This window comes from Anopheles marshallii, chromosome 2 (genome assembly GCF_943734725.1).
Source record: "Anopheles marshallii chromosome 2, idAnoMarsDA_429_01, whole genome shotgun sequence".
NCBI lineage: Eukaryota > Metazoa > Arthropoda > Insecta > Diptera > Culicidae > Anopheles > Anopheles marshallii.
The window spans coordinates 35,537,880-35,554,957 of NC_071326.1; the positions used below are offsets into that span (position 1 = coordinate 35,537,880).

Below are 17,078 nucleotides of genomic sequence, written 5' to 3' on the forward strand. Positions count from 1 at the left end.
ATCGATTGAATGCAGCAATTTCCCAGCACCGTACACAGGTATATTCGCGTATGCAATTAATGCCGGTCGATGGGTGGTCGGTCCATCGGTCATGAGGATGCGGTGTGGGATGACAAGTCGTGCAATGTTTTGTTTACAATTTTAAAGGAAAATAATACGTTTTCTACACACACATCAAACAAATTAACGCATTTGCTAAGATAGTGCAAAATTTTCTATTTTAAACATTAAAAACATTTTACAAAAATCTGGATTTTGTGCGTGAGCCAACCACAGTGAGCACTGACAGCTGACAGATAATCGGTAGATCGAGGCGCGCAATTTTCATTTGTTTGTGTTCTTTCAGTGGACGAAAGTGGTGGTTCGTGTAGTCCAGGAGCCGGGATTTCGAACATTTGTTGTACATAACATTGTTTTTTCTTAGATCTAGCATCATTTTGTTGTGCATAGAACCATCACGTTTATGTGAAGCAGTTGAAAAAAAGTGGTTCGATTCGAAATATTTCCCAGCGGTACGAAGCTTTAATACCTTTCTTGTTGCCGGTGGTTGTTTTCATTGGGACTTTGAACTGGTCTAATATAATCTCTTCGACTACAGCACCAATGGCATCGGATTTAAGTACGTGCTTGCGGCAGCTGAAAAAATGCCTCGATACGCAGCAGACTCCTCATGCCCGCAGCATAGTTCATCGTATCACACAGCTGATCATTGATAAAGTCGATGAAAGCACTGCGGAAACAGGTAAGAGTCACGAAAAATACTCAGATAACGGCCTCCCTTACTTCTATTCATAATTTACTTTCAGACTTTAATATAGAATGTGTGTTTGCTGCACCGGACGGATTGATAGCGTTTTTGGAAAAATCATTTCCCTCTGCGAAACTCTTTGCCAAGGCAATTGATGATACGTTTGAATTATTTCGTAAATTGATCGAGAAACATTCACCGCTGCTTGGCAAACGGATGACGAACATTGTGCCGATCGCGCTTCGTTACATACAATCATCCTCGGTACCGGCTCGGTCGCGCGAGTTAGCAACACTCGTGCTGCAGGACAGTATCGCGTATGGATGTCTGCAAACCGAAACCTATGACAAGCTTGACCAGCTGCCCTGGGAGCTTCTGTTGGTTTTCCCACAAGGAAAGTTGCCGAACCGTTTCCAGCAAAACCTTTACGAGCTGTTGGGCCAGTTGGCCAAGCACTTTCCGGCGAGTGTGACCGAACCGGATAGAGTGCGGGATACACTTATGAATGCGGCGGAGCAACAACTGCTGGAAGAAAATTATCCTTCCCTGGTCTCGCTGGCGGGAGCAGTTCGAGGATTGGACTATTTTCTAGTCAATTTTGCACCGTCGGAGAGCGATCGGGAGATACGCCAAAGATTGTACCTATTGATAAAGAAACTATCGATCTGGGATGACAACCGAGCAGAGCGAAACGTTTTCCGCAATGCGTTACTAGTATTGGCAAATCATGCACCGCTATTTACGCTGCATCTTTACCTGGATCACGTGCACTGGCAGAAACTGATCGCTGGTAAATGGATCAAATCGACGAACCGGGATGACAGTCAAATTGGTATTAGCGCAATGTACGCTTTTCACGGAGAAATTGCACGAGTACTTTCCAGGCCCGAACTGACGGCCGATAGCGGTCGTGAATGTCCATCGACGGTGGATGTCCTGAATCAGTATGTGGCGTACTATCGGAAGTTGCTTAGCTCACCCGATGCAGATCGCTTCGAGATACGGATTGCCATTCGTGGATTCGGTATTATGGCGGGACCGTGCCAGCAGTTGGTCGGATCGAATGTGTCACTAAACGAGTTGCTTACCATCGTACTACAGCGGATCGAGGGTATATGTGAACGGTCGGTTTCAGCTGTGGGAGACATGCTTGAATTTTTACCCGATTTCATTCAGTCCCTATCGGAGATTCTTACCCATGCTAAACAACTAACAGCGACACAGCTCATCTCGATACAAACGATGACCGTTGCTTTGGTTCGTGATTTTTATCATCTTTCTACGGTGCATCATGAACTTATTGTAAAATCGCTCGTATGCATGCTTCAAAACATTGGAAAGCTAGGTGGAAGTACTCGCGATCATCTACTCGACAGTATACTGCTCCAGGGAATTGTTTGGAGTTGTACGCACTCATTGCCGTTCGCCACGTCGCTGCCCGTACCTACGCCAGCTACCGGTACTCATGCTGTTGCCCAAAAAACCGACTGGAAGCAAGATTTTGTGACGTACAAAAATTATCTTCCCCTTTGGCAGGGGCTTTTGGATAAAGCACACGGTACACAAGATACGTCCCTAATACGCGCGATCTACCGTGCCTTTATGAATACGCTGTTTGTGATAGTGGAGAAGCTTGATTTATCTACCCGCAAACGGACCTTCCAGGAAGATGATGGACAGCAAAGGGAACTGTTTTTCTGCGATCCCAACATTGATCTCGTACCGATCAAACCCAAGGATTATCATATCTTTCTCAACCTCGTAGAACTGTATCGGGATGTTTTGCATGGTTCGCAAACGCCAACCGCTGTGCGGGAACTCTTCACCGATTGGATTCGTCCGTACTTCGAAAAATTTGTCAAAGCATCGCTAGAACGTCCGCTGGTGAGTGGATTCGTAAAGCTGATCGAAATGGGGCTCGGTACGGCAGAGACGATGGGGTATTTTCATCAGCGGGAAGGTACACCCGTTGACACGGACGTTCGTTCGATTCAGCTGGTGCTGCTGTATTACCTTGAACAAACGGTACAGAGAGCTTTGCACGCAGTCGGAGAGCTTCAACTAGCATGTCTCCGGTTCGTACTGAATGCACCGGTTCGTTTGTTGCTTGATTTTGTTGAAGATGAAACCCTAAAGCAACCGCTTATGGTGGAAGTGTTCCGAACAGCTTTCCGTATCGGCCATGGATTACTTTCGATTGCTCGTGTAGCGCTCTACTCTCTCCGGCGTATGGTACGGTTTCGTTATCCACCGATGAAGCCGACACTGCGGGAGCAACTGCTCCGACAAGTTCTCCCAATGGTGGAACCATTCCTGCGCACACGTGACTCAACACAACCACCTGCCCAAAGTTTGCGTTTGGCCAAGTTTAAGCGTCACCATACGGCTAATGTTGCTGCTGGAAAGATCGAACGCATTAAGCAACAGCACCGAATCGAACAAACGGTAGACTCGAGTGAACTGGTTACGTTTCAGATGCGTATTCTGAACTTTTTGGGCGACCTGCAACCGAACGAATGCTGCTGGTTGGTGGTGGATGAGCTAGACATCGCAAGCGACCAAGGATGGGACACGTTGAACCGGAGTTCACTGACGCGATGGGATGCAGACAGTGGACGTTCGCTCGAGTTGCGGTTGCTGTGCGCGAATGGAACGCGCCCGTGCATCAAGTTGGACGGAATTATTGGTCGCGTATGCCAGCTGGCCGTTGAGTGTAGCGACCGTGCGACAAAGTTGGCTGCATGCGAACTTCTGCACACAATCGTGCTGTATCTGTTGGGCATCAACTATCAGGATCAACTGGACAGTTTATGGTGAGTGCGAAATTGATTATAGTGCATGTAGGGTTACTTTCTCTTGGTAAAGTATATAACTATTCCATAATATCAGTTAATATTTACGTAACATTTTTATTTTGACTTGACTATCTTCACTATTATCCCAAGCACAATTACTAACAATACACTTCCCAACAGCAAAAACCAAAATTTACGTACAAATAAGCTATCCACCGTTTTATCTGCTCCATCATTCACTTGGAGCAAAAATTCGTTCCGAAAAACGCATTGACACGGCTGCATGTACGAAATGTGCTGGTATATATGTGATCTTTTGTTTAATTCGTACAGTTCCGCCTGGTATCGTGCGACCTCGTTCGTGGATGTTGTTGCTATGAGTGCTCCAAATTGTATTACCTTTTGACTGATTTGGTAACAGCTTAAGAGCGATACGTAACCATTCCCATCGATACGTAGATCCATCGCCGAAATAATGCCGAGCCTACTCGGACCGGAAACGGGTGTCGTCGACTTTGGGTGTGCGTTACGACAGGCAACTGTTATATTGAGGATGTTTCGCCGAAACCCTAGATGCAGTTCCAAACATTGTCCCATTTCGGTGATGTTTGGAAAGATGTTAAACGGATTGTGACCCGTATTATCTCCCACGATGCGAATCAGTTTGGCGGTAAGATTAAAATCGCCGTTCCGCAACCAATAATGGGATGGCAACACACACCAAAAATCCTGCAGTACGATTGTTTGCGCGCGGTAGATTATAACTAGCACGGGTACTAACCGTCGCCAATGGAGTAAATACGACATTGCTACTAGCGGGCACTAGGAAACATTCGTAACTAATCAACTACCGGAAGTGTGAGCTAGATTTTGGTTGTATTTTTTCCGTTGTTATGTTGCGTGATTCGAAACTTTTACATCACGCCGATAATGAACGTTTTGTGTGGATGTCAGTATTCTTCCGGGTGAAGACACTTTCCCAATAGTTTCATAGCAATAATAATTAGCAATGGTTGAACATTTCCTGTTTACTAAATATTGTCGGGAACAGTTTCATGGTCATCGAAGGCAGTGGATCGAATTAAATTTGAGTCGCACGCTATAGCTAGTATGTAACTATTGATTTAATACGTCTTAAATGGCCTAATGGGTTGCTAAGACGAGATTAATCACTAACTGTGGTTTTTTATTGTACGTCAACATCAATGTACCTTTTAATGTTTTAGTTTTCGTGCTTCAATATGTCTGTATTCTAGACTATTTCCCAATTATTATATATCAAATAGTAAAAACATTTTATTTACTGAATGTAATAGAAATATGTTTCTATATTTTTTACCGGTGGTGTATATGGTAACGGCGCCGGTTTTCACACGGCAGGATCTGGTCAAAATCCCATCGGGACCAATCCTTAATACGCAGGGCGGATTATCCTGTTACGGGTAAACTAAATCCAAGATAGTCAAAAATGGCAGGCCTTAGATCTCTCGAGGTTGTTGTGCCGGTAAGGAAGGATATTTATTTTGTTATGACTGTATCTGAAATTATCTCACCGCCGATACGAGGTAACTTTGTTCATGACTGTGCAAGAAACATCGTTAATGCAATAGTTACACTCAACAAATTGACTTCTTCCACCCAATGGCCAGCAAGTAGAATATCGAACAGCTTGTTGTGTCCCGCTTACCAGTGCTTTTGTTAAAAAGAAATGTGGTAAATACTGGAACACTTAGCAACGATAGGAAAAATAGTTTAGCGTATACGAAATGCTCTTATTACCTTCCTCGTAAGTGTCTGTGAAGTGTAGCTGTAATTGTCAAAGTTAAAGTCATTGATGTGCTGCAACCACAGCCTACTGATTTCCTTTCCTACCTGCTTTCAGACCCTCCCCCCACCTCCCCTTCCCCCCACGCTATCGTAATAATGAGTACATCGGCTAGGAAGGAAATGTACATATCCACACACCTAGCACACCCGAATTGGCAAATGCCTGACCTAGATGACTTAAGATGCAGAGTCTTAGTCTTTCACTGGAACTCTTGTATGGAGCGCCAGGTAGATATCATTTCTTGATAAGTATCTAGTTGATATGCCGTTCGTCGTGAGAATACTGCGATACTGGTTGCGGTTGAATTATGACTATTTTTTATTCTCTTTAGGAGTTTTTTTTTCTTGCTTTTTGTGTAAAAAATAACAAGAAATTTTCGATTACAGCAAGCAAATGTTAAAAGTTTGTTTTTATTTTGTTTGATCAATACTTGCAGGACACAAATATGCCAACATCTACTACAACTGAGCTGCGATACCGATCTGGCGGTGTGTCAGATGTTCGAACCATTACTTTTTCAAATCATCCACTTCGTAACGCAGCCATCTAAACTCAACCAGCAAGGAACGCGAACACTGCTTGACTGCCTGATGGCCGCAACCTTCAACGTACAGCACAGCGCCATTCGGGACCTTTCCATCCGATGTTTGCGAGAGTTTCTGCAGTGGACCAACCGTCAATGTAGAAACACGGACTCGGTAATCGATCGCCATAAGACCAAGGGCAAACTGTTGGATCAGCTTAACACGCACGCATTAGAGTCGAATGCTGCGCATCGGTATGGTTCTGCACTGGCGTTTAACAATCTGTTCTGGATCCTTTTGCAAGAGGATTATCATATCGTACTGTACGGTTTTGAGCTCATGCATTCGTACGCGATTGGACTTATTGTGACGGAGGAGCAGTGTGGATTCGGTACGCCACAAGCTAGCGACGCCATTGCGGAACAGTTTTTGCTCGTATTGCATCATCTTGGAAAATTGATTGCGCATCGGTACGCTTTATTCAATTCCGAACGTAATGAATCCTGCCGGCCGAAAGTTCACCAGATTGTACCGCCGGCTATTGGTGGAGGTGAGATGAAACACCTCGTGTGTTGGTTGTTCCGTCAGTGTGCAGCACGTCAGCGACTTTACCGGGGTAAATGTATGCAGCTGTTCGACCGGCTCGCTAAAGTAGTGCCTCAAACAACGAGCGCAGAACATTTTCTGGGCAAACATTTCACTCCCGACGAAATCATTTCGATCTGCCTCCACGCTGATGCTGTGCAGGGTATCCATCAGGCTCCTACACTGAAAAGTTTGACGGAGGAACAAACGAACTCGTTCGCAGTCAACATATATCTTTGGCTGGAGTATCTTCTTGCAACGCTCGACATGTACTGTTGGTTGCGGAGAGAGAAACTAGTCGCGGCAGAGCTATTACAAGCGCTGATATGTCGTATTTTGCCCGCCGTACAATATTTCCTCCGATCTGTGGTTGATTTTTCGGTGCACGAACTACTGTCGCGCGTCAATAGGCAACAATCGGGCGAGATTGATTTGACCACAAGCGATCAGCGCATGAACGCGGATAAGATTGTTCGGTTCGATGCACTGAAGTCGGCCGTCGTTGTGAAAATCGTCGATCTGTTTGTTTTGCTGCTTCCACACCCACCCGGCCCTGTGGAGCAAGATATTGCTGCAGAAATCTTGGAACTGTGGCAGGATCAAGCAACGATCAATTTTCTACTGGCGCTTCTATTTAAACCGCACCAGCTCGGGATAAATTGCAATGTTTCGACGCATCATGAGCTGGAAAACGATCGGCACGTCTCGGTTCAACTGGAAGCATTAATATTGCGTATTATGGAGCGTTACAAGCATCCCACCGGGCAGCATATTGTGCGGGCCCTGTTAGAAAAGCTCGTCACGGTGATGCAGGATCTTGGAGGTCGAATGAAATCGCTTCTAACCCTAAGAACAATTCGCGTAACAGATCAAAGGTGTGCAAAAGGGTTGCTGTTTATGGCGAAACATCTGCGAAGGCGCTACGAGGATGCGCACGAGACAAATGCAATCATAGAGCGCATTCAACAGACCGCCCGTAAACTACTGATCGATTGTTACGATGCCATCGGGCAGGAGCGTGTGTGTTTGGTACTCAGTCCATCTGCAGCCCGCTTCGGTACGATCGTTTTAGAGGCTATCTTTAGCATGTCCGAGTTCATCGAGCACAGCGATACGAATGCCGTAGTGTCTGCAACCATTACGTGCTGCTTGGGTACGGACATGCTACACCCAAACATACGCCACGGGGAACACTTTCTCGTTTGCTTTGGTTCGGCTGTGTATGAACTGTTTCTGATGAAACCCTCTGAAAGCTTGCGCCAGCTCCTTCGATCTCTCGATACGGATAGCTTCCCGTACGTAGTTCGAATTATGTGCGATCTGATGGACTATAGCTATCGGAAGCAAGCTGCGCACAAGGATCGGTTGGAAAATCTATTAGAGATCATACTTAACAGTTGGTCACAGCTCTTTGCAAGTTCGCGCCTGCAGCCAAACGTTTTCGGAGCCTCTGATCTACAGATGATAGAATTGATGACCAACGTGGCGATGATTTGTCCTTTCCCCTTGCATGAAATTCGCCAGAAAGTGGGACTAATGTACGAGGAGTGGTTAATTGAGCTTATCGGAAGTGCCCGATCGGAGGTGTCCATAGAATTGAAAGCGAGAGCTATCGTTCTGCTACCAACCGTACTCGGACCGGGTGGTGGAACAACTGAAACCGAGTCACACTGGGACAGTTTTGAGAATGCACTCGAAAAGTTGCAGACAGCACACTTTCCGCTTCGTTCGACAGAATTTCCACCAAACAGCCCAAAACGGGTTGGATTTCTAAACTGTCTCGAACGTTTGCTTGATGCGATGATCGTTTCCCGTTCACCACTGCTTCTGAAGGTGGTCATACAAATCACGGCTCCAGACGATGAGGGACACATTGCCGAAACGCAAATTCGCCAAGCCATCGAGCGATACTTTGCCGACCAACCGTACGAGATGCAGTGTGAGCGGTTACACGACATATGGCATTTATTTGCAAACCATGATTATGCACCGACCGTTCGCGAAACGATACTACGACGATATCTGTGTACCGCACTGTGGCACTGTCGGTACGATTCGATTGTGGAGTTTTACAAACGCACCATTCGCTCCATATCCAACTTTACCACGGTGGACATGTATGGACGTTCCGGTTGGGAATTAGAGCATACGCTCATCGATTTAGCTGCTGGCTTTCGATTGTTGGAGCATTATGCTGCACTGCTTCCCAAGCATATCCTGGCAGGCGAACATTGCCCCGTAGCTACAGAGCTTTTTGGTCCGGCAAAGGATGGCGAAGCACCAGTGCGAGGAAAACGTTTGGTGGCCGACTTCAGCAAACGAGCACATGGCGTCCGACGGGTCGCGTGTCCTTCGAATGATCGTTCCGCAGTGGAGCTGTTCCGCAAGTACCAGTGTGCCGCTTATCGGGCATTGGTTGCACTGATCTCCAACACGAACGACAACCCTCGCATGTACTCAGCGCTCTTGTTTCTGGAGAGTCGTGAAAAAGGTGACTATCTATGGCGCCATTTGGTCGACTGCAGCAATGACGAACTGTACCTGGAAGGAGGCCAGGAACAGGAACAAACCGTCCGTACAATCACAAAGCGTGTTGCAATAAGAAATGAGGGCGGATATTCAGCGTCCCAACTACCGAGCGCCAAGGAACCCGGCCTGTCGGTAGTGAGAGAATCATCGCTGAGTCAACAGGTGTTTCGCTTCGATATGAACCATTCCGTTGTGCTGTCTGCTCGCGAGATAGCGGAAAGGGATGCTGCTGAGCTGGCCAAGCGACAAAAGGGAACACTGTCAGACGTTTCACTCGAACGAACGAAAATCAACGAGCACGAGATAATGGCCACGGTTTGCGGATGCATTCGCCACATGGCTGCAACCAAGGTGGAGCTGCAAACGGTAGTGCGCTTTCTCGTTGGCTCGCTAAACGATCCGACGCAGCCGAAGAACGTACGACTGTTGCTAGCGAAGGTGATCGATAATTGTCGTAAAGAGCTGCAGCCACACGCATCGTTGTTGCTGTGCCCATTGATGCAGCTCACCGTCGATGCGTGTAAGATTCGCGGTTTGGGCCCGCTCGTAACGGACTTGATTGCGCTGGCACTGGAATGGAATGCTACGATTGTATCTAGCGCAACTAGAAGAGAAGGGGCTCCTGTCGCAGAATCTGCTGCCCTAGCGAGTGTACTTCTTCGATTTCTTATGAATCACGGTTGTGCGCAGCAAGGTGCAAGAAACACAACACCGAAAGTGTTACGACTGAATCTGGAACTGATTCAGGAGCTAATATCACAGTGGCATAGTGCTCTGGTTGTTCCGGAGGAGCTTCTTTTTGAAATGGTAACCAGTAGGCAACGTTTGCAATCGGAGGAACGCTCACAGCTCCAACTGATCGCGGGTCTGCAAATGAGCACAATAGTGCTCACCAAGGGACGAGGCACGTTAGTGCCCTGGATGGAGAGTACAAAGCGAGAATATCTGGGTGCGATTGTACAGTGTCTAGATTTGCCCGACAGCACCAGCTATAAATCTGCCGCCTTACTGTTAGGTCACAGTCTGGCACGACTCTATCCCGATGGTCTGCCGGAAGATGAAGACGTCAGTGCAGATGAACAGTTCCATACCGAGTGCATTACCAAGCTTTCCTGCATCCAGCGTGAATACGATCGCAAATTTGCCGAAATTTTATACGAAATAGCCAAAGGCTTTCCGTCGATTGCCGATCCGTTTCTGTCCATTTTAAGCCATCGCTTTCCTGCGGCTGCTGTTCCGGAGAAACGCATGTATCTGGAACTGTTGCTAGGCGGACGGCTGGAGAAGTTTAACGAGGATCTCTTCCGGGAGCTATCGTCGATGGAGTTGATGCTGCTGTTGCGCGATAATGAGTTGCAGCTGCCCACATTGCATTTACTCAATCGTGCGCTTCCACTGATACGTGAGCGTGAGCATGTACAACAGCTGATCGACCCAGTTGGACGTGTTACATCGGAACCAAGCACACGCACCGAGTGTCGGGCGGTGGCTTTCGAAGTTCTAATCTACATCCATGAACGTAACTTCGCCGAGCTTTCGGAGGAATGTCAACACACGGTTTGGAGATGCCTGATACAAGGCTTATGCAGAATACAAGACACCGATACCAGCGACGCTTCCATTCGGGCAAGAATTCTCGAATACCTTACCGACAGTGGGAAGCTGCCGAGTGATGTAAAGGAACGCTTCTTGTTTCTTTTGGCGGAACTGTACGATCCAGCCGTAGAAACGGAGTTTTTGGGCAGTGCAGTGGCACTGCTCCTCGATCCAGCAATCCGTTGCCGGGAGTCTAAGGATCGTTTGTTTCTGCACGAGTATCTGAATGCAGACGTTAAGTTTAACGAGTACACCATTGAAACGGGAGCTCGACAGCGTCACACAATGTCGCTGCTAACGCCAATGTTTGCGGAAACCTCTCAACAGCGGCAGCTACAATCCTTCATTACGAGCAAAGGTTCACAGATGGAGCAACTAATAAGAGCGACCCAATTTTCCGGCACGGACCGTACGGCACGCAGTGATGGCAATGCGTATTTCGAACCAACACAGGATCCGACCAGGTTTATTAAAGGGCAAGAAACATTTGCCATGCCAACGCAACATTCCCTCATGCTGGAGTCCAGCTCAATACAGCTGGACCGTCGATCGCAGCGAACGGGTCATGTGCCGGAAGCGACGCAACAGGAGCGCTCATTCGAACGTCTACGAAAACGCATTCTCAGGGACAGTGAAGCGAATCGACAACAGCATACAGCCTGGGCCGTTAGACGCCATTACTCCAACCAGCGGCAACAGACGGAACGTCGCCGTGAGGCTACATCCCAGGTGACGCTGTACCGACGCTACCGTCTTGCCGATTATCCCGATCTGCAGATCAATCTGCTTGCGTTTCTATTACCGCTGCAGGCACTCTGTCGTCGAGATACGGCTTGCGCTAGGCACATTTTTGTGGCCATTTTTAACGGTCTGGTCGAATGTCTGGTGTCGGGAGATGCTGCAGGACACCGGACGCAAATGGTTGGCGAAGAGTGGGATCGTTTCGTAGCCCAGCTAGACAGATCTTTACATCGCATTCTAGACTCGACCAAAACCAGCGATCCCAATCTCTTCGGTGGCTTGATCGAATTGACACTGGGCAAGGCGTCGGGAAAATTTACGCTTTCTCCCCGTACCGTTGCCTCTGTGGCAGGTTCATCCAACATGCTCACGATGGGCGCACTCTATCTGGAGGCAAAGCTAGCGGACGGTGATGACTTTGACGGCGAACCGGTACGTACCGTTGGGTGCATCGCCACCTCGGAGGCAGAACACTGGCTGCAGTTATCGAACTTGTATCACGCGATGCACGAGCACAGCGTAATGGTGGGCATATTCGCCGAAAAGCTCGACACTGATCCGCAGCTGCGGGGTGCAATCGAACTGGAAGCGCTTGGACGATACAGCGCAGCATACCGTGCGTACTGTGAGCTGCTAATGCGTGTAAGCGAGGCTCGCGTTGAGGAACGCAACTTTTGCTACAAGTCCACCTTTAACTGCCTGCTACAGCTCGGACAGTGGGACTGGCTGCTGGAACAGATTGATAATCAGGTAGCGAATCACGAGGAGCTGTGGAGTGACGAGTGGAATTTGGAAAATCTAATGCCGAATTACGTGCATGGTAATGTGGCACGTGTATTGGCCGGCAATGCAGCTGCGCGTGAGTTTTACCAAATGCTGCAACAATGGTTGCACATCCCCGATCGTGCCAAACATATGCGACAGCAGTTCGGCGAGCAGCTGACGGCGCTGTACATCTCCGGCCAAGAAATGGTCCGGGCCCGCATGTTCGGCGAACGGACGCAGCGCCAATTCCTCGACGAATGGTACTGTGCTGGCGTGCTGCCGGCGCTAGTGCGCACCGATTGTTTGCTTGGCGTGCGCAAAGTCATTGAGCTGGTAGCATACAGTGAGTTGTTGGAGCATTCGACCGATAAATTGGAACAAGCTCTCGACGGGCTAACTATCTCATGGAACAAAGCACATCCTGCACTGACGGATTCGCTCGTTACCTGGGACACTATAGTAGCGTACCGTAAATTCTTATTACGCAAGCTCGAAGCGAAATGCTCCGGGCAGGAGAATATAGCAGGTAACGTGTCTAAACTGTACAGGTTGCTGTACGAGCTGGAGCTACAACTGGTGGACGTGGCATTCGAGCAGAACAACACAAAGTATGCATTTAAATTTATTTCAAGCCTGCGAGCCGCTGAATCATCCGTGGGCTTAAGAAAGCCGGGAGTGGAACAATCACTACGCAGAAAAATCGCCCATATACGGCACGATTCAACACTGCAGGTGGTAACAAATTCCACACTGATACAACCTCTGTTGCGTGAGTTTAGACACTTGATGAAAGTTCATAAACAGCTAGCATCCGTCGAAAATGACACCGATATGAAGCGGGTGCGTCGAACCGCATGGACAGAACTTTTCCGCCTTGCCGACGCAATTCGGACGGTGAACAAAAATTCTGACGATGACTTTACACCGGATCATGCATCGGTCATACAGAACGTTATTCAAATTGTAATGAAACTACCGGATGATGCGATAGCCAGTGAGCGTGTAACGTTAAGCGAAAGATTATGTCGGTTTTCGATCCATTGTTTGCAGCAGGGTATTGATGTATTGGTACCTGATGTACGTGATTCCATGCAAAGGAACAGCAACGATGCTACTTTATTGGAGCTCGCCGAAGCTCACCTTCGTTTGGCTCGGTACTGTTACGAAGAGCTTAACCCGGAACGGGACGAATCTGAGGAACTGCCAATTGAGCGACTTTTAGTGACGTCCCTGTTGCCCGCCATTAAATACGGTTCCCGAGAGGCTAGACATCTGTTTCCGGTGTTGTTACAGTTACGAAATCTTCAAAACAACACGCTGTGCAAAGAATTCCAGGAACACTCGGGTGCGGTACCGTCATGCAACTATATCCAGTGGATTCCCCAGCTGTTGTCGTACATGAGGATTGCGTCGGACGGACCTGGATGCTCCAACCGAGCACCCGTAGAGGACCATTTTCTGGATGAACTTTTTATGCGACTTGTTCAAGACTACCCAATGGCGCTGTATTACCCAGCTCGTCTAATACTGAGCGACACCGAAGGACCGGTGCGTCCTATTGTAACGAAGTTGCGCAATGCCTTGAATTTTCCCGTGTTGGATCGCTTCGTAGATGAACTGTACCGTGTAGTTATGCCGGAAACACGGCTCCACAGCATGATGGTGGAATTGAAAAGACATCTGAACGGCTTCACCGACCCAGCTGCCTACCGTACGTTCATCGACAGTACCGTTCCGCATGTGTTCCCAGCAAACGCTAACGATCTGTGGCGCCACGGACAAGCTTACCGGGATGCATTCCCACTAATAGAGAGTTTTCGCGCCCTGCAGCATTACCATCCAGTGAACGAGCGTGATCAGATCTTGCAGAAGCTACAGGAACTGGAAAGTGCCATACAATCGAATATACCCCGCAGTAAGACTAAGCACATGGAACTGAAAGATCTTTCACCCTGGCTAGCAGACTATCATTGCAGCGATATAGGAGGCCAGCGTGGAGAACCGTCTGTCGAGGTACCGGGTCAGTACGGAGCGGTAGATCGTGCTACACCGAACCCGTCCCAGCACGCGACGATTTTGAAAGTTTTGCCGGATGTACTAGTGTTCGGAACGCTTCGGCTGCCGATACTGATAACGTTCCGCAGTAGCAATGGGCGGCAGTATCGGTTCTTGGCCAAGTTTGGCGAAGATCTCCGGCAGGATCAGCGCATACAGCAGCTGCAGCGTGAGATAACGCACCGCTTGCGATGGGACCGGCACTGCCGAGCCCACCAGTTACTGCTCCGCACGTACGAAGTTGTGCCGATACGGCCCGATTTTGGTTTGCTCAGTTGGCTGGAAGGTACGATTGCATTAGGCGAAATTGCCAAACAGGCTGCACCCCGGTACAACCCTGGCAACCGGGGACAGGAACACGTGCATAACGAGTACAAACGCTTTCTGATGAGCGTAGCGAAGCTGGACCCTTCGGCAGACGATTCGCTTAACACTGCCGCCAGGAATTCGGCATCATTGTACGCAATGGCAGCGGCATACGGTTTGCCCGAGCAGCTGCAATCGAAGTTTATCGAGCTGGCGCAAACTATTCGCTCGTGCACACTCAAACGTGCGCTGTACGATATGGCCACCTCGCCCGAATCCTTCTACCGGTTGCGCATGAACTTTGCGAAAAGTTTGGCCACGATGAACGTTACCTGTTGGGTGCTGGGGATAGGCGACCGGCATTTGAGCAATATTGTGCTGGAACGAGCGACCGGCATGCTGGTGGGTGTGGATTTCGGTATAGCGTTCGGCGCCGGTACACGTGACCTTCTCATACCGGAACTGATACCGTTCCGGCTTACGCCACAGTTTGTTGGAGTAATGGAGCCGATGCAGCTGGCCGGCATTTTACAGAAGTGCCATCTGCACACACTGCAATGTTTGCGCAGCTCTCGCATGCTGCTCCGTGCCTGTTTGGAGGTGTTTATCCGTGAACCGACGGTCGACTGGTTAAAGGCAGCCCGCCAACGAATGGTTGACAGTGCCGGCAACGAACGATCGTCCCGGCAGAGCGACAGAGAATGGAATCCGGAGGTGCGTGTAAACACGGTCCTGCGCAAGCTAAACGGTGCCAATCCGAAGCAACTGTTGATGGATGAGTTGCGTTACGGTGTCGTTGCTCAACACGGGGATTTTTTGGTGGGATATCTGTCGCTGGTCGAAGCATCAGCTTCCGTGAGCAGTGAAAAGGCGGGTCGGGCAAAGGTTCTTTCGACGGAGTTGCAAACCGAGATGCTGCTAGAAATGGCCGTTGATGGTAAGCTGCTTGGCATTACGTACAACGGGTGGTATCCTTGGTTCTAGATGAACAAGGACATGTATGAAATAGTTGCTACGTGTCTGCTGCGATTATTGCGGTTTGTTAAGATTTTCTCCACAAATTCTACTATGTAAAAAGCTTTATCTTTTCTGCAAACATTTTATTCATTGCTTTCTCATCAATAAATTTTGATTCGATAGCGTTGGTTATTAATTGGCCACACTGTTATATTCATTCATAGTTTATATTTTAAAGAATTGATGCAGTAAAACTTTTTGTAGAAATAAATGTAACGCAACGAATGGACAACATTTTTTTTTTTCAAACTCCGAACCACCACACTTACTGTAAAAGAAGAACAGGATCAAACCCTCCATTTATTTTCGGATATATAGTACTAAACTTATAGTGGGTAAACAAGTGACTAACTGTACAATAGAATTATAATAGATGGTTACGTAAAGATTGGAGGCTATCACATCCTTATAGATATTGCGTTGAGAAAATCATGGAGAACTTGATTATTGTTTTACAGTCGGTGGCATCTCCGGCACAACGGTCGCTGATGACGACCTTTTGCCGCAGAGACAGAAGCGAAGCAACAACACAGCACCGCATATCACTACCGTAGGGATGAACAGTTTCGCCATCAGTTCCGAAATGGCAACATTAACCTGCATCGTAATGTGGCTGTTCGGTGTGTTACTTTTCGACACATTTCCCTCGCTGCAGTACGGCTGCGCTTCGGGTGGTGAATTTTCTATATCTTGCGCCAAATTTGGCACAAACGCAACGTACTCGTTGCGAAAGTTGCATTCACTACAGTTGCCTCTGAACTCAAATGGTACCATGCCCGGCTGTTGAAATTTCTTGCGCCACATCGGCAGATAGTTTGGCAGCATGTGGGATCGCGTTTCGATATCATCCGTCAGCAGTAGATGGCCGTGGTACGAGTGTGTTTCGTTCAGCGTCACACAACTGCTCAGTTCGAACCGACGCGTATCGTACTCGAGATAAACCAGGTTCGCAAGGGGCCATTTAATGTCGGACGTGTACACTGGACACTGTGCCTGATCATGCCGCGCACTGCGTTCCTTTGGCAGGGCAGCGATACCCTGCGTACGGCCACAAACGATTGTAATGTTGATGGTTTCGGATGCATAGCTAAAGTGCACTTGCACACAATTGCCGTACTGTATCATGCCGGGAAAGCTGTTAAATGGATTGTGTCCAGCATTTTCACCCATCATCGCAACTGGACGTGCATGTCGTTTGATAGTACCCAGCATGGTCCACGGGTTCCCCTGGTTGAAGCACGGTCGCGCTAGTAATAATCCATTAACTCCCACGTTCGGCATAATAGCCGTGGCAGTAAACGAAACGAATAGAAACAAACTAATGTGCAACTGCATCGTTAACAGAGAGCCGCGCCTGATCAATCAGTACGGAAACTGAAAAACTATTGAAACGGAAGAAGAAACACGATGTAAGAAAAGCTAGGCGTAGGGATTGATTTCCTTTTTGATATTGAAGAAAGTTTCCATTTCATTTCCATTTATTTTGTTGTAAAGTATAGCGTGCAACTTGTCACTTCCGGTTCCGACATGATTTCCATTCCTTTTGTGCCGAGGATTTCGTCACCGCTTTTCCATCGTTCGGACATTCG

The 17,078-nt window shown here is 48.1% G+C and overlaps 1 protein-coding gene across 1 annotated transcript; it reads left to right on the plus strand.

Moving 5' to 3' along the window:
- The first annotated feature begins 603 nt into the window (after positions 1–603).
- Positions 604–15,456, plus strand: LOC128708505 (DNA-dependent protein kinase catalytic subunit-like). Its single transcript, XM_053803483.1, has 3 exons — positions 604–742; positions 807–3,561; positions 5,808–15,456. Exons 1-3 carry the CDS (start codon positions 604–606, stop codon positions 15,454–15,456), a joined length of 12,543 nt encoding a protein of 4,180 aa, XP_053659458.1.
- Positions 15,457–17,078: the final 1,622 nt, after the last annotated feature.

Excerpts from the sequence above, each read along its gene's own strand:
- LOC128708505 (XM_053803483.1), top strand. The coding sequence starts at position 604 with ATGGCATCGGATTTAAGTACGTGCTTGCGGCAGCTGAAAAAATGCCTC. Across the intron at positions 743-806 it reads TGAAAGCACTGCGGAAACAG|ACTTTAATATAGAATGTGTG; the intron begins GTAAGAGTCACG and ends ATTTACTTTCAG. Across the intron at positions 3,562-5,807 it reads GATCAACTGGACAGTTTATG|GACACAAATATGCCAACATC; the intron begins GTGAGTGCGAAA and ends CAATACTTGCAG.